Genomic DNA, 24022 nt, shown 5'->3' with positions numbered 1-24022 from the left:
ACAAAAAAGAGCTTAGATGTGAACAAATTTCCCCCAAACTTGGCACAAAAGAAGAGCCTATCAATTCCAACATATTCTGTAAATTTTAGATCATTTGGTAAATCACACCAAAAGTTATTCACATTAAGCTCTATTTTGCAATCATAAAAACGCATGGCTTAATGTGAAAAGAGCTTAACGTACCAAAATGTGCCTAAACCTCAACCAATTGTCTTGGAACTTTGCACAGCCCAAGTTCTGCACTTCCCTAAGCTATCCTGGAGGTTTCATCGATTTTGGTCTCCCACATGGAAAACTGGGGACATTAAGCTCTTTTTTTTGAGGAGCTTAATGTGGCTTAACGTACAAAAAAGAGCTTAGATGTGAACCAATTTGCCCCAAACTTGGCACAATAGAAGAGTCTATCGTTTCCAACATATTCTGAAAATTTCAGGTCATTTGATGAATTACACCAAAAGTTATTCACATTAAGCTCTTTTTGTACAATACTAAAACGTTTAATGTCCTTAGCTTAATGTGAAAAGAGCTTAATGTACCAAAATGTGCCTAAACCTCAACCAATTGTCTTGAAACGTTGCACAGCCCAAGTTCTGCACTCCCCAAAGCTATCCTGGAGGTTTCATCGATTTTGGTCTCCCACACGGAAAACTGGGGACATTAAGCTCTTTTTTTTGGGAGCTTAATGTGGCTTAACGTACAAAAAAGAGCTTAGATGTGAACCAATTTCCCCCAAACTTGGCACAATAGAAGAGTCTATCTATTCCAACATATTCTGAAAATTTCAGATCATTTGGTAAATCACACCAAAAGTTATTCACATTAAGCTGTTTTTAGCAATCATAAAAACGAATGGCTTAATGTGAAAAGAGTTTAACGTACCAAAATGTGCCTAAACCTCAACCAATTGTCTTGAAACTTTGCACAGCCCAAGTTCTGCACTTCCATAAGCTATCCTGGAGGTTTCATCGATTTAGGTCTCCCACATGGAAAACTGGGGACATTAAGCTCTTTTTTTGGGAGCTTAATGTGGCTTAACGTACAAAAAAGAGCTTAGATGTGAACCAATTTCCCCCAAACTTGGCACTATAGAAGAGCCTATCAATTCCAACATATTCTGAAAATTTCATATCATTTGGTAAATCACACCAAAAGTTATTCACATTAAGCTCTTTTTGTACAATACTAAAACGTTTAATGTCCTTAGCTTTATGTGAAAAGAGCTTAATGTACCAAAATGTGCCTAAACCTCAACCAATTGTCTTGAAACTTTGCACAGCCCAAGTTCTGCACTTCCCTAAGCTATCCTGGAGGTTTCATCGATTTCGGTCTCCCACACGGAAAACTGGAGACATTAAGCTCTTTTTTTGGGAGCTTAATGTGGCTTAACGTACAAAAAAGAGCTTAAATGTGAACCAATTTCCCCCAAACTTGGCACAATAGAAGAGTTTATTAATTCCAACATATTCTGAAAATTTCAGATCATTTGGTAAATCACACCAAAAGTTATTCACATTAAGCTGTTTTTAGCAATCATAAAAACACGTGGCTTAATGTGAAAAAAGCTTAACGTACCAAAATGTGCCTAAACCTCAACCAATTGTCTTGAAACTTTGCACAGCCCAAGCTCTGCACTTCCCTAAGCTATCCTGGAGGTTTCATTGATTTTGGTCTCCCACATGGAAAACTGGGGACATTAAGCTCTTTTTTTTGAGGAGCTTAATGTGGCTTAACGTACAAAAAAGAGCTTAGATGTGAACCAATTTGCCCCAAACTTGGCACAATAGAAGAGTCTATCGTTTCCAACATATTCTGAAAATTTCAGGTCATTTGATAAATTACACCAAAAGTTATTCACATTAAGCTCTTTTTGTACAATACTAAAACGTTTAATGTCCTTAGCTTTATGTGAAAAGAGCTTAACGCACCAAAATGTGCCTAAACCTCAACCAATTGTCTTGAAACTTTGCACAGCTCAAGTTTTGCACTTCCCTAAGCTATCCTGGAGGTTTCATCAATTTTGGTCTCCCACACGGAAAACTGGGGACATTAAGCTTTTTTTGGGGAGCTTAATGTGGCTTAACGTACAAAAAAGAGCTTAGATGTGAACAAATTTCTCCCAAACTTGGCATAAAAGAAGAGCCTATCAATTCCAACATATTCAGAAAATTTCAGATCATTTGGTAAATCACACCAAAAGTTATTCACATTAAGCTCAATTTTGCAATCATAAAAACGCATGGCTTAATGTGAAAAGAGCTTAACGTACCAAAATGTGCCTAAACCTCAACCAATTGTCTTGAAACTTTGCACAGCCCAAGTTCTGAGCTTCCCTAAGCTATCCTGGAGGTTTCATCGATTTTGGTCTCCCACATGGAAAACTGGGGACATTAAGCTCTTTTTTTGAGGAGCTTAATGTGGCTTAACGTACAAAAAAGAGCTTAGATGTGAACCAATTTCCCCCAAACTTGGCACAATAGAAGAGTTTATCAATTCCAACATCATTTATCAATTTATCAATTCTCCCCAAAAAAAGAGCTTAATGTCCCCAGTTTTCCGTGTGGGAGACCTAAATCGATGAAACCTCAAGGATAGCTTAGGGAAGTGCAAAATTTGGGCTGTGCAAAGTTTCAAGACAATTGGTTGAAGTTTAGGCACATTTTGGTACGTTAAGCTCTTTTCACATTAAGCCAAGAGTTTTTATAATTGCAAAATAGAGCTTAATGTGAATAACTTTTGGTGTGATTTACCAAATGATCTGAAATTTTCAGAATATGTTGGAATTGATAGACTCTTCTATTGTGCCAAGTTTGGGGGAAATTGGTTCACATCTAAGCTCTTTTTTGTACGTTAAGCCACATTAAGCTCCCAAAAAAAGAGCTTAATGTCCCCAGTTTTCCATGTGGGAGACCTAAATCGATGAAACCTCCAGGATAGCTTAGGGAAGTGCAAAACTTGGGTTGAGCAAAGTTTCAAGACAATTGGTTGAGGTTTAGGCACATTTCGCTACGTTAAGCTCTTTTCACATTAAGCCACGTGTTTTATGATTGCTAAAAACAGCTTAATGTGAATAACTTTTGGTGTGATTTACCAAATGATCTGAAATTTTCAGATTATGTTGGAATTAATAAACTCTTCTATTGTGCCAAGTTTGGGGGAAATTGGTTCACATTTAAGCTCTTTTTTGTACGTTAAGCCACATTAAGCTCCCAAAAAAAGAGCTTAATGTCTCCAGTTTTCCGTGTGGGAGACCAAAATCGATGAAACCTCCAGGATAGCTTAGGGAAGTGCAGAACTTGGGCTGTGCAGAGTTTCAAGACAATTGGTTGAGGTTTAGGCACATTTTGGTACATTAAGCTCTTTTCACATAAAGCTAAGGACATTAAACGTTTTAGTATTGTACAAAAAGAGCTTAATGTGAATAACTTTTGGTGTGATTTACCAAATGATATGAAATTTTCAGAATATGTTGGAATTGATAGGCTCTTCTATAGTGCCAAGTTTGGGGGAAATTGGTTCACATCTAAGCTCTTTTTTGTACGTTAAGCCACATTAAGCTCCCAAAAAAAGAGCTTAATGTCCCCAGTTTTCCATGTGGGAGACCTAAATCGATGAAACCTCCAGGATAGCTTATGGAAGTGCAGAACTTGGGCTGTGCAAAGTTTCAAGACAATTGGTTGAGGTTTAGGCACATTTTGGTACATTAAGCTCTTTTCACATTAAGCCACGTGTTTTTATGATTGCTAAAAACAGCTTAATGTGAATAACTTTTGGTGTGATTTACCAAATGATCTGAAATTTTCAGAATATGTTGGAATTAATAAACTCTTCTATTGTGCCAAGTTTGGGGGAAATTGGTTCACATCTAAGCTCTTTTTTGTACGTTAAGCCACATTAAGCTCCCAAAAAAAGAGCTTAATGTCCCCAGTTTTCCATGTGGGAGACCTAAATCGATGAAACCTCCAGGATAGCTTATGGAAGTGCAGAACTTGGGCTGTGCAAAGTTTCAAGACAATTGGTTGAGGTTTAGGCACATTTTGGTACGTTAAACTCTTTTCACATTAAGCCATTCGTTTTTATGATTGCTAAAAACAGCTTAATGTGAATAACTTTTGGTGTGATTTACCAAATGATCTGAAATTTTCAGAATATGTTGGAATAGATAGACTCTTCTATTGTGCCAAGTTTGGGGGAAACTGGTTCACATCTAAGCTCTTTTTTGTACGTTAAGCCACATTAAGCTCCCAAAAAAAAGAGCTTAATGTCCCCAGTTTTCCGTGTGGGAGACCAAAATCGATGAAACCTCCAGGATAGCTTTGGGGAGTGCAGAACTTGGGCTGTGCAAAGTTTCAAGACAATTGGTTGAGGTTTAGGCACATTTTGGTACGTTAAGCTCTTTTCAAATTAAGCTAAGGACATTAAACGTTTTAGTATTGTACAAAAAGAGCTTAATGTAAATAACTTTTGGTGTAATTTATCAAATGATCTGAAATTTTCAAAATATGTTGGAATAGATAGACTCTTTTATTGTTTCAAGTTTGGGGGAAATTGGTTCACATCTAAGCTCTTTTTTGTACGTTAAGCCACATTAAGCTCCCAAAAAAGAGCTTAATGTCCCCAGTTTTCCATGTGGGAGACCAAAATTGATGAAACCTCCAGGATAGCTTAGGGAAGTGCAAAACTTGGGTTGTGCAAAGTTTCAAGACAATTGGTTGATGTTTAGGCACATTTTGGTACGTTAAACTCTTTTCACATTAAGCCATTTGTTTTTATGATTGCAAAATAGAGCTTAATGTGAATAACTTTTGGTGTGATTTACCAAATGATCTGAAATTTTCAGAATATGTTGGAATTGATAGACTCTTCTATTGTGCAATGTTTGGGGGAAATTGGTTTACATCTAAGCTCTTTTTTGTACGTTAAGCCACATTAAGCTCCCAAAAAAAGAGCTTAATGTCCCCAGTTTTCCATGTGGGAGACCTAAATCGATGAAACCTCCAGGATAGCTTATGGAAGTGCAGAACTTGGGCTGTGCAAAGTTTCAAGACAATTGGTTGAGGTTTAGGCACATTTTGGTACGTTAAGCTCTTTTCACATTAAGCCACGTGTTTTTATGATTGCTAAAAACAGCTTAATGTGAATAACTTTTGGTGTGATTTACCAAATGATCTGAAATTTTCAGAATATGTTGGAATTAATAAACTCTTCTATTGTGCCAAGTTTGGGGGAAATTGGTTCACATTTAAGCTCTTTTTTGTACGTTAAGCCACATTAAGCTCCCAAAAAAAGAGCTTAATGTCTCCAGTTTTCCGTGTGGGAGACCAAAATCGATGAAACCTCCAGGATAGCTTAGGGAAGTGCAGAACTTGGGCTGTGCAAAGTTTCAAGACAATTGGTTGAGGTTTAGGCACATTTTGGTACATTAAGCTCTTTTCACATAAAGCCAAGGACATTAAACGTTTTAGTATTGTACAAAAAGAGCTTAATGTGAATAACTTTTGGTGTGATTTACCAAATGATATGAAATTTTCAGAATATGTTGGAATTGATAGGCTCTTCTATAGTGCCAAGTTTGGGGGAAATTGGTTCACATCTAAGCTCTTTTTTGTACGTTAAGCCACATTAAGCTCCCAAAAAAAGAGCTTAATGTCCCCAGTTTTTCATGTGGGAGACCTAAATCGATGAAACCTCCAGGATAGCTTATGGAAGTGCAGAACTTGGGCTGTGCAAAGTTTCAAGACAATTGGTTGAGGTTTAGGCACATTTTGGTACGTTAAACTCTTTTCACATTAAGCCATTCGTTTTTATGATTGCTAAAAACAGCTTAATGTGAATAACTTTTGGTGTGATTTACCAAATGATCTGAAATTTTCAGAATATGTTGGAATAGATAGACTCTTCTATTGTGCCAAGTTTGGGGGAAATTGGTTCACATCTAAGCTCTTTTTTGTACGTTAAGCCACATTAAGCTCCCAAAAAAAAGAGCTTAATGTCCCCAGTTTTCCGTGTGGGAGACCAAAATCGATGAAACCTCCAGGATAGCTTTGGGGAGTGCAGAACTTGGGCTATGCAAAGTTTCAAGACAATTGGTTGAGGTTTAGGCACATTTTGGTACGTTAAGCTCTTTTCACATTGAGCTAAGGACATTAAACGTTTTAGTATTGTACAAAAAGAGCTTAATGTAAATAACTTTTGGTGTAATTTATCAAATGATCTGAAATTTTCAGAATATGTTGGAATAGATAGACTCTTTTATTGTTCCAAGTTTGTGGGAAATTGGTTCACATCTAAGCTCTTTTTTGTACATTAAGCCACATTAAGCTCCCAAAAAAGAGCTTAATGTCCCCAGTTTTCCATGTGGGAGACCAAAATTGATGAAACCTCCAGGATAGCTTAGGGAAGTGCAAAACTTGGGTTGTGCAAAGTTTCAAGACAATTGGTTGAGGTTTAGGCACATTTTGGTACGTTAAACTCTTTTCACATTAAGCCATTTGTTTTTATGATTGCAAAATAGAGGTTAATGTGAATAACTTTTGGTGTGATTTACCAAATGATCTGAAATTTTCAGAATATGTTGGAAATGATAGACTCTTCTATTGTGCAAAGTTTGGGGGAAATTGGTTTACATCTAAGCTCTTTTTTGTACGTTAAGCCACATTAAGCTCCCAAAAAAAGAGCTTAATGTCCCCAGTTTTCCATGTGGGAGACCTAAATCGATGAAACCTCCAGGATAGCTTATGGAAGTGCAGAACTTGGGCTGTGCAAAGTTTCAAGACAATTGGTTGAGGTTTAGGCACATTTTGGTACGTTAAGCTCTTTTCACATTAAGCCACGTGTTTTTATGATTGCTAAAAACAGCTTAATGTGAATAACTTTTGGTGTGATTTACCAAATAATCTGAAATTTTCAGAATATGTTGGAATAGATAGACTCTTCTATTGTGCCAAGTTTGGGGGAAATTGGTTCACATCTAAGCTCTTTTTTGTACGTTAAGCCACATTAAGCTCCCCAAAAAAAGAGCTTAATGTCCCCAGTTTTCCGTGTGGGAGACCAAAATCGATGAAACCTCCAGGATAGCTTTGGGGAGTGCAGAACTTGGGCTGTGCAAAGTTTCAAGACAATTGGTTGAGGTTTAGGCACATTTTGGTACGTTAAGCTCTTTTCACATTAAGCTAAGGACATTAAACGTTTTAGTATTGTACAAAAAGAGCTTAATGTAAATAACTTTTGGTGTAATTTATCAAATGATCTGAAATTTTCAGAATATGTTGGAATAGATAGACTCTTTTATTGTTCCAAGTTTGGGGGAAATTGGTTCACATCTAAGCTCTTTTTTGTACGTTAAGCCACATTAAGCTCCCAAAAAAGAGCTTAATGTCCCCAGTTTTCCATGTGGGAGACCAAAATTGATGAAACCTCCAGGATAGCTTAGGGACGTGCAAAACTTGGGTTGTGCAAAGTTTCAAGACAATTGGTTGAGGTTTAGGCACATTTTGGTACGTTAAACTCTTTTCACATTTAAGCCATTCGTTTTTATGATTGCAAAATAGAGCTTAATGTGAATAACTTTTGGTGTGATTTAGCAAATGATCTGAAATTTTCAGAATATGTTGGAATTGATAGACTCTTCTATTGTGCCAAGTTTGAGGGAAATTGGTTCACATCTAAGCTCTTTTTTGTACGTTAAGCCACATTAAGCTCCCAAAAAAAGAGCTTAATGTCCCCAGTTTTCCATGTGGGAGACCTAAATCGATGAAACCTCCAGGATAGCTTATGGAAGTGCAGAACTTGGGCTGTGCAAAGTTTCAAGACAATTGGTTGAGGTTTAGGCACATTTTGGTACGTTAAGCTCTTTTCACATTAAGCCACGTGTTTTTATGATTGCTAAAAACAGCTTAATGTGAATAACTTTTGGTGTGATTTACCAAATGATCTGAAATTTTCAGAATATGTTGGAATAGATAGACTCTTCTATTGTGCCAAGTTTGGGGGAAATTGGTTCACATCTAAGCTCTTTTTTGTACGTTAAGCCACATTAAGCTCTCCAAAAAAAGAGCTTAATGTCCCCAGTTTTCCGTGTGGGAGACCAAATACGATGAAACCTCCAGGATAGCTTTGGGAAGTGCAGAACTTGGGCTGTGCAAAGTTTCAAGACAATTGGTTGAGGTTTAGGCACATTTTGGTACATTAAGCTCTTTTCACATTAAGCTAAGGACATTAAACGTTTTAGTATTGTAAAAAAATAGCTTAATGTGAATAACTTTTGGTGTGATTTACGAAATGAGCTAAAATTTTCAGACTATCTTAGCATCAATAGAGTCTTCTATTGTTTGAAGTTTGGGGGAAATTGGTTAACATCTAAGCTCTTTTTTGTACGTTAAGCCACATTAAGCTCCCCAAAAAACAAGCTTAATGTCCCTTGTTTGCCTCCTGGAAGACCAAACTACATGAAACTTCTAGGATATATTAGGAAAGTTAAAAACTTAGTCTGTGCAAAGTTTCAGGGCAATTGATTATTGTTTAGGCACTTTATTACACATTAAGCTACATTAAGCCATTTTCACATTAAATGTTTTAGCATGTCCTGAGAAGAGATTAGAGTTTCAAGGAAGCTTTGTGGGGGGTTGCAGGGGATTAAGGTTGTGAAGGTGTGGAGGGAGACCCTGCAATCTGTATGTAGCACACTCCTCAACCCTGCACTCTGTACATGGTGCACCCCTGAACTCTGCATTCTGTACGTAACTTACTCCAGAACTCTATACTCTGCACGTTACACACTCCTAAACTGTGCACTTGGTACGCGGTGTAATCCTGAACTCTGCACCCTGTACATCTGAAATTTTCAGAATATGTTGGAATTGATAAACTCTTCTATTGTGCCAAGTTTGGGGGAAATTGGTTCACATCTAAGCTCTTTTTTGTACGTTAAGCCACATTAAGCTCCCCAAAAAAAGAGCTTAATGTCCCCAGTTTTCCGTGTGGGAGACCAAAATCGATGAAACCTCCAGGATAGGTTTGGGAAGTGCAGAACTTGGGCTGTGCAAAGTTTCAAGACAATTGGTTGAGGTTTAGGCACATTTTGGTACATTAAGCTCTTTTCACATTAAGCTAAGGACATTAAACGTTTTAGTATTGTACAAAAAGAGCTTAATGTGAATAACTTTTGGTGTGATTTACCAAATGATCTGAAATTTTCAGAATATGTTGGAATAGATAGACTCTTCTATTGTGCCAAGTTTGGGGGAAATTGGTTCACATCTAAGCTCTTTTTTGTACGTTAAGCCACATTAAGCTCCCCAAAAAAAGAGCTTAACCACTTAAGCCCCGGAAGATTTTACCCCCATTCCGACCAGGGGGTATTTTGCGATTCGGCACTGCGTGACTTTAACGGACAATTGCGCGGTCGTGCGACGCTGTACCTAAATGAATTTGGCGTCCTTTTTTCCCACAAACAGAGCTTTCTTTTGGTGGTATTTGATCACCTGTGCGATTTTTTGATCACGCGCTATAAACAAAAAAAGAGCGTCAATTTTGCAAAAATAACAATATTTTTCACATTTTTTTAAATGAAATTCCCCCAAAAAAAATGTAAAAATCTAAATTTTTTAACATTTTCGGCCAATTTGTTTTATGCTACATATGTTTGGTAAAAAAAATCGCAAAAAGCGTATTTTGATTGGTTTGCGCAAAAGTTATCGCGTTTACTAACAAAGGGAAATATTTTTGTCATTTTTGTTGTTTTTTTTTTAACGCTTAATGGCGGCGATCTGCAATTTTTTTTGCGGTACTGCGACATTGCGGCGGACAGATTGGACCCTTGACTGACATTTTTGACACTTTTGGGGTTACCAGTGACATTTCTACAGTAATCAGTGCTATATATATGCACTGTTACTGTAAAAATACACTGGTAGTGAAGGGGTTAACTTTATTTGGGAGGGAGGGGCTGTGTGTGTCCCTAGGGGCGTGCTTTCTACTGTGATTGGCTGTGGCTTCAGCTGTAAGGACACTGATCAACGGATCTACATAGTAGATCCATGTGATCAGTGTCTTTGCAGCGAGGAGAATGACAGGCAGCTTGTTTACACAAGCTGCCTGACATTCTCCCTCTCCCCCGCCGATCGCCGAGTGGCCGGCGGACATCGGGTCCGCTGGTCACACGCGCGGGGGGGTCCATGACCACGCGGGAGCGGGAGCGCGCCTCCGGGGGCGCGCGCTCGCTCCCTAGACCCTCACAAGCAAGCAACGTAGCCCTACGTTAGTTTGCCTGTGAGGGGCTGACCGCCGACGTAGATAGTCGTGCGGCGGTCGGCAAGTGGTTAATGTCCCCAGTTTTCCACGTGGGAGACCAAAATCGATGAAACCTCCAGGATAGCTTTGGGAAGTGCAGAACTTGGGCTGTGACATCTCAGTCAAAAACAGCACATCTTATTTATTTTACAATTTTTTTTTCTCCTCACTATTCAAGAAGTGTTTTATTGCAGCAGTTTTTTGATTTCACATATTTGCAGCTGAGCGCACTTTTTTGTGTTGTTTAATCTCTTACCTGCATTGCCCTCAGTGAAAGCTCCAAGTAACAATTTATACTTCTCAGCCTCCCCAAGAACTTGGAAGGACGCATACTTGGCGAAATGCTTTATGTTGTCAAAGGCAAGTAGATCAATACGCAATTCCCAGGTGCCTGTGAAAAGATCCGCCATTATAATGTATTCTAAAAAGCACTGACACCCTTCATGATATATGTTTCAGCTGATCAATAAGATGTAGATTTTTGTACGAACATTTGTAGAATTCTTTATCAGAACTTTCTTTCTTCAAACAATTTTGTTTGAAAACCCTTAAAAAATTTTCTCCAGACCTGCCTTCTGAATGGAATCCTGGGCGTATCAAAGAAGTTTATCTTATATACAGTGCCTTGCGAAAGTATTCTGCCCCCTTGAACTTTGCGACCTTTTGCCACATTTCAGGCTTCAAACATAAAGATATAAAACTGTAATTTTTTGTGAAGAATCAACAACAAGTGGGACACAATCATGAAGTGGAACGAAATTTATTGGATATTTCAAACTTTTTTAACAAATAAAAAACTGAAAAATTGGGTGTGCAAAATTATTCAGCCCCCTTAAGTTAATACTTTGTAGCGCCACCTTTTACTGTGATTACAGCTGTAAGTTGCTTAGGGTATGTCTCTATCAGTTTTGCACATCGAGAGACTGAAATTTTTGCCCATTCCTCCTTGCAAAACAGCTCGAGCTCAGTGAGGTTGGATGGAGAGCGTTTGTGAACAGCAGTTTTCAGTTCTTTCCACAGATTCTCGATTGGATTCAGGTCTGGACTTTGACTTGGCCATTCTAACACCTGGATATGATTATTTGTGAACCATTCCATTGTAGATTTTGCTTTATGTTTTGGATCATTGTCTTGTTGGAAGACAAATCTCCGTTCCAGTCTCAGGTCTTTTGCAGACTCCATCAGATTTTCTTCCAGAATGGTCCTGTATTTGGCTCCATCCATCTTCCCATCAATTTTAACCATCTTCCATGTCCCTGCTGAAGAAAAGCAGGCCCAAACCACGATGCTGCCACCACCATGTTTGACAGTGGGGATGGTGTGTTCAGGGTGATGAGCTGTGTTGCTTTTACGCCTAACATAACGTTTTGCATTGTTGTCAAAAAGTTCAATTTTGGTTTCATTTGATCAGAGCACCTTCTTCCACATGTTTGGTGTGTCTCCCAGGTGGCTTGTGGCAAACTTTAAACAACACTTTTTATGGATATCTTTAAGAAATGGCTTTCTTCTTGCCACTCTTCCATAAAGGCCAGATTTGTGCAGTATACGACTGATTGTTGTCCTATGGACAGAGTCTCCCACCTCAGCTGCAGTTCATCCAGAGTGATCATGGGCCTCTTGGCTGCATCTCTGATCAGTCTTCTCCTTGTTTGAGCTGAAAGTTTAGAGGGACGGCCAGGTCTTCGTAGATTTGCAGTGGTCTGATACTCCTTCCATTTCAATATTATCGCTTGCACAGTGCTCCTTGGGATGTTTAAAGCTTGGGAAATCTTTTTGTATCCAAATCCGGCTTTAAACTTCTCCAACAGTATCTCGGACCTGCCTGGTGTGTTCCTTGTTCTTCATGATGCTCTCTGCGCTTTAAACTGACCTCTGAGACTATCACAGTGCAGGTGCATTTATACGGAGACTTGATTACACACAGGTGGATTCTATTTATCATCATTAGTCATTTAGGTCAACATTGGATCATTCAGAGATCCTCACTGAACTTCTGGAGAGAGTTTGCTGCACTGAAAGTAAAGGGGCTGAATAATTTTGCACACCCAATTTATCAGTTTTTTATTTGTTAACAAAGTTTGAAATATCCAATAAATTTCGTTCCACTTCATGATTGTGTCCCACTTGTTGTTGATACTTCACAAAAAAATTACAGTTTTATATCTTTATGTTTGAAGCCTGAAATGTGGCAAAAGGTCGCAAAGTTTAAGGGGGCTGAATACTTTCGCAAGGCACTGTATGTACAATTGTTTTCAAATGAAAACCACATTTACAGTTAGAAATTATTTTGTTTATGAAAAATCTTTCATCCTCTCCAATTTTCTCAGCACTTCGGTCTACTTTGTCTACGGGTGCAGTCACACTTTTCATCAAAAACCAGTCTAGGGTTGTTCTTTTTGTTTTTATTTTTGGATAGGGTTTGAGGGGAATTGAGTGGGATACTAAAAAAACATAACTATGTACAGGATGCAGACAGTAAACACTTTTCTGAAAAGCTGAAGCAGAAGTCCTTGCAATAGCAAACTGTGGACTATAGAGTATAGAGTTTAGAGTTCACCAGTTACCTGAAAGCAGAAGAAACTGTCAAAACTAGCAGCATTGGAAACACTGAGAAGACCTAACTAATCACATGCAGCTGCACTGATTACAAGAGTACAACTAAATTTACCTAACACAACAAATACAGCCACACTGGGTACAGTGAGACAAGCTAAATTTACCTAGCAAACAAAAATACAGCTCCAATGAACAGTGAGCCAACCATGAAATCTACCTAATCCTAGCACCTATCTAGGAAGGATATATATATATAAATATATATATATATATAAATATATATATATATAAATATATATATATATATATATATATATATATATATATATATATATATATATATATATATATATACAGTGCTTTGCGAAAGTATTCGGGCCCCTTGAACTTTTCGACCTTTTGCCACATTTCAGGCTTCAAACATAAAGATATAAAACTGTAATTTTTTGTGAAGAATCAACAACAAGTGAGACAAAATCATGAAGTGGAACGAAATTTATTGGATATTTCAAACTTTTTTAACAAATAAAAATCTGAAAAATTGGGCGTGCAAAACTATTCAGCCCCTTTACTTTCAGTGCAGCAAACTCTCTCCAGAAGTTCAGTGAGGATTTCTGAATGATCCAACGTTGACCTAAATGACTAATGATGACAAATAGAATCCACCTGTGTGTAATCAAGTCTCCGTATAAATGCACCTGCACTGTGATAGTCTCAGAGGTCCGTTTAAAGCGCAGAGAGCATCATGAAGAACAAGGAACCCACCAGGCAGGTCCGAGATACTGTTGTGGAGAAGTTTAAAGCCGGATTTGGATGCAAAAAGATTTCCCAAGCTTTAAACATCCCAAGGAGCACTGTGCAAGCGATAATATTGAAATGGAAGGAGTATCAGACCACTGCAAATCTACGAAGACCTGGCTGTCGATCAAAACTTTCAGCTCAGACAAGGAGAAGACTGATCAGAGATGCAGCAAAGAGGCCCATGATCACTCTGGATGAACTGCAGAGATCTACAGCTGAGGTGGGAGACTGTCCATAGGACAACAATCAGTCGTATACTGCACAAATCTGGCCTTTATGGAAGAGTGGCAAGAAGAAAGCCATTTCTTAAAGATATCCATAAAAAGTGTCGTTTAAAGTATGCCACAAGCCACCCGGGAGACACACCAAACATGTGGAAGAAGGTTCTCTGGTCAGATGAAACCAAAATCGAACTTTTTGGCAACAATGCAAAATGTTATGTTTGGCGTAAAAGCAACACAGCTCATCACCCTGAACACACCATCCCCACTGTCAAACATGGTGGTGGCAGCATCATGGTTTGGGCCTGCTTTTCTTCAGCAGGGACAGGGAAGATGGTTAAAATTGATGGGAAGATGGATGGAGCCAAATACAGGACCATTCTGGAAGAAAACCTGATGGAGTCTGCAAAAGACCTGAGACTGGGACGGAGTTATGTCTTCCAACAAGACAATGATCCAAAACATAAAGCAAAATCTATAATGGAATGGTTCACAAATAAACATATCCAGGTGTTAAAATGGCCAAGTCAAAGTCCAGACCTGAATCCAATCGAGAATCTGTGGAAAGAACTGAAAACTGCTGTTCACAAACGCTCTCCATCCAACCTCACTGAGCTCGAGCTGTTTTGCAAGGAGGAATGGGCAAAAATTTCAGTCTCTCGATGTGCAAAACTGATAGAGACTTACCCCAAGCGACTTACAGCTGTAATCGCAGCAAAAGGTGGCGCTACAAAGTATTAACTTAAGGGGGCTGAATGATTTACACGCCCAATTTTTCAGTTTTTTATTTGTTAAAAAAGTTTGAAATATCCAATAAATTTCGTTCCACTTCATGATTGTGTCCCACTTGTTGTTGATTCTTCACAAAAAATTACAGTTTTATATCTTTATGTTTGAAGCCTGAAATGTGGCAAAAGGTCGCAAAGTTCAAGGGGGCCGAATACTTTCGCAAAGCACTGTATGTGTGTATATATATATATATATATACACACAGTATATGCCATAGCTGCCTGATACCCATGGAAGCAGGAATCGACTGAAGTAGACATTGCTACTCCGGTGATCTCCACTTGTTCCAGGATCCCATGCTGAGTGAATTTACCTCACTTTAGAGATAAGTTCTCTCACATCATGCTAAAGCTAAGGGACAGGATGTGAAGAGAAACCTCCCAATGGGACACAGATGGCAAAATAAATATGACCTCAAAATATGATGTTTAGCCTTCAGTTCTACTTTATAGCCAGCTTGAACACCAATCTCATGTATTTAGGCAGTGCAAGACATCCCCGACCAAGAGCTCAGGAGGGAAATATAATAACCATTTTTGTTGGAACAGTGGTTCTTGAAGGTCTCTGTCAGAAGTTCCTCCACCCCCTCCATAGCATAGGTATGCAAATGCTAGAGATTGGCTGAACACCCAGCTGCGAACCGAACAGGGGAAAAGTTCTAATCCAAATGACGAAACCCATTGAAGTCTATGGGAGCCAAGCAGGAAAAATCTAAAGTATCCAATTTGAAGGCTTATATGCAAGTAATTGGCCATAAAAGGGGTATTGGGGCCTGGGTACTGCCCTAGGGGACATGTATCAATGCAAACTTTTTAAAAAAAAAAACAATCAGTTTATCAGGAGCAATGATTTTAATGATGCTTAAAGTGTATCAATAAAAATGGAAAATTCCTTTAAATATAGCGCCTGGGGGGGGGAATGGCTTGATGGCGGAGCATGCGGTTTACTAGTCTCAGAGCTCCGTGAATCCTCTCACATCCTGCCATCCATCCTGCACCGATCGAAAGCTGAATGACACCGCTATCATCCTCGGGAACCTGTGCTTCTTTTGGGCCAGTGGCATGGTAAAGATAGGGCAAAGTAAGGCGCCGCCGACGGCTGGAAAGCCATTCAAGACTGCAAAGCCACTTTGACTACTCAAATAGAAACCATTCATAAAAACTTTTCCCTATTGAAACAAAATGTATAGAACCTGCGGGATCGCACTGGGGCTACAGAGGCACGCAATAGCACTGTGGAGGACACTCTGGCTCCTTTTTCTACTAACATGCGGTAGGTGTCCAGTGAGCTTGTAGCTCTCAAGGCCAAGGTGGAAGACCTTGAAAATAGGTTCCTACGCAACAATCTGGGGTTTGTGGAATTCCCTGAAAAATCAGAGGGGGCCAGTCCAGAACAATTTCTACTCACGTGGCTGAGAGAGATACTAGGCCGTATCACCCCTGCTTCTTTCGCCATTGAATGGGCACATAGCACTCCCCCCTAGCGGATGCCTCGCTGCGGCCTATTATTGCCCATATCCTCAACTTCCAAGACTAGGTGGCTATTTTGCGGGCCTTGAGACAGCGGGGGAACTCTGTTTTAATGGTCAACTAATTCATATCTTTCCAGACTTCTCGGCCTTTTAACGCCAGCGTGCTTACGTTAATGTCGTTAAAGCCAGGCTGAGAGAACAGGCTGTTCAATACTCCATGCTATACCCAGCGATACCTAAAGTCATCACCGCAGGAAAATCCTATTTCTTCACCTCACCGATGGAGGCCTCTTCTTGGATGGATGAGACCTTTGGCCACACACAGCATTCCCTCAGGCGCTGAGGAGGGTTATAACTTACTTTGCTTCTATCAATATTTTTTTCTGATGATGTTCTTCACTGGCACCATGTCCTCTGATGGAGGCAGTTTTACAGGCCCCTGTGTGTTCTACAGTCATCCTATCTGTTCGCAGCAGAACTAGGAAGAAAGATACCCTATCCTGTCGGGTTATTTTGTTGTCCTCATCTCGCCCTGTCATCACTCACATTATATATGATACTCTCCAGAGGAGTCTCCATATTACTAGCCAAGTCTATATCGGCAGAAATTACTCATGTTAAAACAGACCCGGAATGACGTTTTGTCCTCATATCTATACAGGTTGGACAATCTGTCTTAAATTTTGTCAACCTCTATATCCCCCCCCCCCCTTTCTCTGCTGACCTATTGACAAAAATTCAAAAATTACCTCATTCAACCTAGATCTTTCTAAGGGACCTATGCTGTATATTGGTGACTTTAATGCAGTTGTGGATCTTCTGCCTGGGACTGTTTGCGGGATGAGGGGAAATCCTTACAGACTATTTTGAAATGGATGCAGGTATTTAACCTCACAGCTGTGTGGAGATGGAAGCATTGGGAAGCTAGCAGAACTAGGAAGAATGATACCCTATCCTGTTGGGTTATTTTGTTGTCCTCATCTCGCCCTGTCATCATTCACGTTATATATGATATCTGCAGACACGTGTGAGTCGGCTGTTTTCATTACTGTTGATTAATTTGTGGTTTGTTCTACCATCATTGTTACAATTTTATTTTTTACTGAAAATTGCTCTGGAAGTCTCACTTTCTGCTCCCACAACTGTTCCCCACTAATATGTGATGCTAGCATCATGGGTTTTGTTGACTTCCTGTTGTTGTTCTGGACTTAGGCTCTCTATGATTGGGATGGAAAAGCAAGGTGGGTGGGTTGGGTTATTGTTAAATTCTAGGTATTTTTTCCCTTTTTTTGTTCTAGTTTACTATTGGTTTATTTCGTATGTCTGTGACTCCCCCATACCTATTTTGCCTGGCTATGCTAGCACCTATTGAAGAAAATTGTTGGGTGTATTATGTTGAATCCTACAAATGTTGCTAACCCTTTTCTTTATATACATTAATGGCTGGGAGTCTTAAGCTTCATTCGTGGAATGTACGGGTATTGAACTCACCACGGAAACGGTCCCTAGATTTCTCCTTCCTTAAAAAATACAAACCACATATAATATGTTTACAGGAAACCCATTTAGTTCAACCTAAAATTCTAGCACTCAAAAAGGTTTGGATTGCACAATCCTTCCATGCCTCTTATACCTCCTACTCCAGAGGAGTCTCCATATTACTAGCAAACTCTATATCGGCAGAAATTACTCATGTTAAAACCAACCCGGAAGGACGTTTTGTCCTCATTTCTATACAGGTTGGACAATCCGTCATAAATTTTGTCAACCTCCGTATGCCACCCCCCTTCTCTGCTGACCCATTGACAAAAATCTAAAAATTACCTCATTCAACCTTAGATCTTTCTAAGGGAGCTATGCTGTATATTGGTGACTTCAATGCAGTTGTGGATCTTCTGCCTGGGACTGTTTGCGGGGTGAGAGGAAATCCTTACAGACTAATTTGAATTGGATGCAGGTATTTAACCTCAGTTTACTTGCCACTCAGATGATTTCTGTGTGATGTCCCGTATAGATTATGCTTTCACCACACCTATCACTCTTCCCCTCATTTCTACTGCTACTATACTGCCCCGGGGCATTTCTGACCATGCACCATTGATGTTAGAAATTAATATCCTTACCTCCCAATGCCCACAATTATGGCATCTAAATTCTCATTGGTTAGAGGACTAAATGGTTTATAATGTCTGCTTAGAGGGTGTGGCAGAATATTGGAAACTGAATTCTGATACTGTTAGTCCGGCTATAGAATGGGAGGCCTTTAAAACCTCACTCCGGGGTACCTTCATGTCCATTACAGGAGCCCTTAGAAAAAATAATCAGTTACGCACTGCTGAATTAGAAGCTGAAAGCAGAAGCGGAATATTCGGACAAACCTATTCCCCACACACATGCCCTGTGGCTACACTCTCGTAGAGTTTACGAATTCCGTTTATTGGACCTCACATGATAAAGTATGTTGTACATCTCTCAAAAAATGTTTGAGCACGGCAATAAGGCCGGACGTTTACTAGCCTATCTAGCATGCCCAGACCATTCTCCTTCCTCTATTCCCCATATTCGTACATCAGACACTTACACCCCCAGTGAAATTCTGGATGTTTTCATGTCCTTTTATACTCAGTTGTATTCCACAATGTTACAATAAAACAATACCCAGCTATCTCAATGTTTAGCTGACATAGCTCTCCCCAAACTAACTAAAAAATGTAGGGATATGCTGGAAGCCCCTCTCACAAAGGAGGAAATAGAAATGGTTATTACACAAATGCCATCACATAAGACCCCGGGACCCGAAGGGTACCCTACTGAGTGGTATAATAAATATAAATTTCTTTTGGGTTCCTATCTTTTGCAAACTTTTATCGCAGCATTGGATGCGGGGATTTTTTTTAATTATTCTTATCCTTAAGCCACACAAGGACCCATTGGATTGCGACTCTTACAGACCTATTTTATTACTTAATGTGGATATAAAAATATTGGCGAAGGTAATAGCCAAGCGCCTAAATAAAATAGTTCCTTCATTGGTACGGAATGATCAGGGGGGTTTCGTTCCTGGTCAATCTACTAGGATGGACATATGTAGGCTCTTCCAGAACCTATAGTACCCTCATGACCACTCCTCTACCAGGGCTATTGTGTCCCTGGACACACGGAAGGCATTTGACAGTGTAGAGTAGCCTTACTTATTCAAAGTAATGCAGCTTTATGGACTTGGCCCTCGGGTTATCGCCTGGATCCCACTCCTATACACTGACCCAGTTGCTAGGACCCAAATCAATAATATTGTCTCTCCGGGATTCTCTATCTCCAGGGGAACAAGACAGGGCTGTCATAGTTACATAGTTACATAGTTAGTGAGGTTGAAAAAAGACACCAGTCCATCCAGTTCAACCTATAATGTGTGTGTGTGTTTGCTTTTAACCGTACATTGTCTACCCCTGTATGTTGTGGTCTCTAAGGTGCCCATCTAACAGTTTTTTGAAACTATCAATGCTCCCTGCTGATACGACTGCTTGTGGAAGAGAATTCCACATCCTTACTGCTCTTACAGTGAAGAACCCCTTACGCATTTTAAGGTTAAACCGCCTTTCCTCTAGTTTTAGTGAGTGGCCACGTGTCTTATTGCATCTCCTTTCTCTGAATAGTTTGTTCCTTATGCTAGGGTCGCCAGTACAGTATTTGAACATTGATATCATATCCCCCCTCAGTCGTCTCTTCTCCAGAGAGAATAAGTTCAGTGCTTGTAGTCTTTCCTCCATTCCCCTAATTATTTTTGTTGCCCTTCTCTGGACTCTTTCCAGTTCCAGCACATCCTTCCTGAGGACCGGTGCCCAGAACTGGACAGCATACTCCAGATGTGGCCGGACCAGAGTCTTGTAGAGTGGAAGAATAATCTCTTTATTTATGGAGTGAATCTCCTTTTTTATACATCCCAGTATTCTGTTGGCTTTGCTTGCAGCGGCTTGGCATTGCATGCCACTGCCAAGCCTGTTGTCTACCAGTACCCCCAAGTCTTTTTCCATCCTAGACTCACCCAGAGGCTCCCCCCCTGGTGAGTAGCTTGCTTTCTGGTTTTTGGCCCCCAAGTGCATTACTTTACATTTTTCAACATTAAACCTCATCTGCCATGTAGTTGCCCACCCCGTTATTTTGTTCAGGTCCGCTTGTAAGGTTTCCACATCCTGCATAGAAGATATTGGCATGCTTAGTTTAGTATCATCTGCAAATACTGAGATTGTACTAGATATCCCCTCCTCTAGATCATTTATGAATAAATTAAACAGGATTGGTCCCAGGACAGAACCCTGGGGGACCACATCCACACCCGCCCAATCCGAGTACTCCCCATTAATCACCACCCTCTGGACTCTCCCCTGGAGCCAGTTCTCTATCCAGGTACTCACCTTATGGTCCATACCTACCTTCCTTAATTTGTACAGTAAGCGTTTGTGGGGAATGGTGTCAAAGGCCTTTGCAAAGTCCAGATACACCACATACACAGGCTTACCTTTATCTAGGTGGCAGCTCACTTCATCGTAGAAGGTTAATAGATTGGTTTGGCAAGAACGATTTTTCATAAATCCATGCTGATTGCTACTAATAATACAGTTTTCATTACTAAAGACTTATATGTGGTCCCTTAACATCCCCTCCAAAATCTTGCAGACTACAGATGTTAGGCTGACCGGCCTATAGTTCCCCGGGATACACCTCGGCCCCTTTTTAAATATTGGTACCACGTTGGCTTTTTTCCAATCAGCTGGCACCATACCCGTCTGTAAACTATCCTTAAAGATCAAGAATAATGGTCTGGCAATCACCTGGCTGAGCTCTTTAAGAACCCTCGGGTGCAAGCCATCCGGTCCCGGTGATTTATTTATGTTAAGTTTCTCTAGTTTAGCTCTAAGTCTATCTTCTGTTAGCCATGGCGGTATTTCCTGAGGTGTATTATTTAGTCCGGCCTTACAAGCTAGGTTCGTTGTCTCCACTCCTCTTCACACTGGCTATTGAACCATTGGCCATCCACATACGCTCCTCCTCATCCATTTGAGGTCTTACCATAGAGGAGTGAATCTCATTATATGCTGATGATACCGTAGTATATTTGGCTGACCCTTTGCATCTCTAAGTTCCCTATTGCAGGAGATGGAGGAGTTTGGTGGCTTTTCAGGATTTTGAATCAATTGGTCCAAGTCCAACCTCTTTCCATTGAATTCAGGGGTGGAACAGGTAATATCTGGAAATGACAGTGCAATTACCCTTACATTCCTATAAAGCAAATAACGTTTACCCAGTCATTACCCAGCCTAAACAACACATAGACCAGTGGATGACCCTCCCGTTGGACCGTTATGGATAGAGCCAACCTATTAAAAATGATATTCCTTCCAAAACTCCTATATGTTCTGACCACCACCCCTTGTAGAATCCCCAAGTCCCTCTTCAAACAAATTGATTCCCTATGTTCAGGTTTCCATTGGAATCGTCATGCCCCAATATAGCCCTGGAAACACTAAAATTGCCATCTAATATGTCTGGATTGGCCTTTCCAAATTTTTATTTATATTACTTAGCCTCTCAACTTTTGGTGATACATGTTTGGGTGTACCCCTCTCCACATAATGCCTGTACTAATACTGAAGCTGCTATAGTCTCCTCCTTGGAAACCTCACATAATATTTTATACCGGAGATGGACGCCTAATGATGCACACTACACTATCTATTTTTGTCACCATAGTGTCCCATTTTTCTAAGGATCCATGGGACACACCTCCCCTAACAGCCCACTTTGGTATAACCAGGGCTTTTTTCAACGGGAACGCGGGGGGGGGGGGGGCGCAGTTCCGGCACCTCCACTGAATGTATTTTATGGCAAGGAGTGCTGGGGTGTGCTGGAGAGTCTATTGATGCTGCCTGATGGTACTGGTGGGGATCTTTTTTTTTGCAGGGATCTAGTGTTGCTGAAGTGGGTGGATGTTGCTGGGGGGGTTAGTTGTTGCTAGGAGGAATCCACTATCGAGGGAAAGGTCTATTGCGGCTGGCTCATGAAGGGTCTATTGATGCTGGCTGTTGAGAGAACTGCTGTTGCTGCTGATGGGCTATTGTTGCTGGGAGGGGTTCTGTTGTTGTGTTGGGGGTCTATTGTTGCTGGGGTGGGATCTATCGAATTCCATACAAATTATTTAGTAGCACAAAATGATACTTGGTTCCATATTCTCTAAAAGGGGCGGTAGAGGGGAAGTGGGTAGGATATGGAACCAAGGGATGGTTTTCAGAGGTAGGGGGCAGAGACAAAGGGTGACTCAGAAAGGAGGAGTTCCTGCACATATTTTCTGCAAAAAAAAAGCCCTGGGTATAACCCTATGTTAAATCAGCTCCTTACAATCCCTAACTCACAATATTCGATTGCTAGGGGCGTTAAATATCTTTGTCACCTGTATACTGAACATGGCTTTAAGTCCTTTACCCAAATGAGAGAGGATTTTGCTCTTTGTCATGCTACCCTGTTTTTTTTTATCTTCAACTATGACATGCCCTGTGAGCTTAGGACCCCAGAGACTACTAAGTTGGTCTCTGGGTACTACTTCACTTTGATGGCCGACTCTAACCCTAAATTTACAGCTACACAATCCCGCTGGTCCAGACTAGATATACAACTTTCTGATGAAGATTGAGATGAATTTACAGATACTTATAAAAACGCTGTCATAGCATAGAGAGATAGAATTATACAAATAAAAATATTTCATCACCTCACCCCTTCACGAATGCAGAGGATGAGATCACGCAAATCCCCTGAATGTTTTAGAGGTTGTGGGAATGAAGCCAACTTCTTACACTGCTTTTGGTCTTGCCCAATTGTTTCCACATTTTGGTCAGAGGTTGGCTCATTCTTGTCCAACGTTTTGGGTGTACCTAATATCCTACATCCTAAAAATTGCTTGCTGGGTATTATTGGAGAACTATCAGTGCCTACACATATTAAAAAATACTATGCACACTATACTTTTACTCCACAAAAACCTATTCTCCTGAGTTGGAAGGGGACTGGCAACAAATGGGACTAAAAAGTGTTGTCACGTAAAAAAGGGATAATAAAATATTTACAAAAATGTGAGGGGTGTACTCACTTTTGTGAGATACTGTAAGTAATGAACATACTTTGAAAGAACATACAGGTGTGCCAAACAATTCCTTCGGTCAGTATGTGAATGGTAATGGCATTAGGTTACATATACACATGCAAAAAAAAATTGTCTGCGGTATAGTTAGTCACCCGGCCACAAGGACATCAAAGTGAGAGGGCTGGACACCCATCTGCCCCAAAACTTATCGAAAAAGTGAGGTTGTTGGAGTTCAAAAGTGAGCTTATATAGAGGCAAAGTATTAATTAACTGGAGCCAAGTGTCTATAGAGGGTCGAGAAGTCCCCTTCCAACTCAGGAGAATAGTTTTTTTTTTGCGTAAAAGTATAGCATGCATAGTATTTTTTAATATGTGTAGGGACTGATAGTTCTCCAATAATACCAAGCAAGCAATTTTTAGGATGTAGGATATTAGGTACACCCAAAACGTTGGACAAGAATGAGCCGACCTCTGACCAAAATGTGGAAACAATTGGGCAAGACCAAAAGCAGTGCAAGAAGTTGGCTTCATTCCCACAACCTCTAAAAAATTCAGGGGATTCGCGATATAATAAAATATTTACAAAAATGTGAGGGGTGTACTCACTTTTGTGAGATAGTGTGTATATATATATATATATATATATATATATATATACACACACACACACAGTATATAGCGTCTGGGGGGTCCTCTTAGTCTGGCGCATCTGTGGCATGCATAGAAAATGCTGCAGCAAAATTACATTTCTAAAGAAAAAAA

The 24022-nt window shown here is 40.0% G+C and overlaps 1 protein-coding gene across 1 annotated transcript in view; it reads right to left on the bottom strand.

Annotated features, from left to right (window-relative positions):
* Positions 1–24022, bottom strand: part of LOC309560599 (ficolin-2-like) — a gene marked incomplete at its 3' end in the record, with an annotated part of 566275 nt that overhangs the window by 7706 nt on the left and 534547 nt on the right. The window contains exon 9 of the mRNA XM_082264227.1: positions 10544–10678. Within this exon, the coding sequence (XP_082120353.1) occupies positions 10544–10678 (135 nt within the window). The remainder of the gene's footprint in view (positions 1–10543; positions 10679–24022) is intronic.

The sequence above is a fragment of the Pelophylax lessonae genome (assembly GCF_965119305.1).
Source record: "Pelophylax lessonae genome assembly, chromosome: 7".
In the NCBI taxonomy this organism is placed as follows: Eukaryota; Metazoa; Chordata; class Amphibia; order Anura; family Ranidae; genus Pelophylax; species Pelophylax lessonae.
The sequence above is the reverse complement of the archived record's forward strand: the minus strand, read 5'-3'. Positions and strand labels throughout refer to the sequence as shown.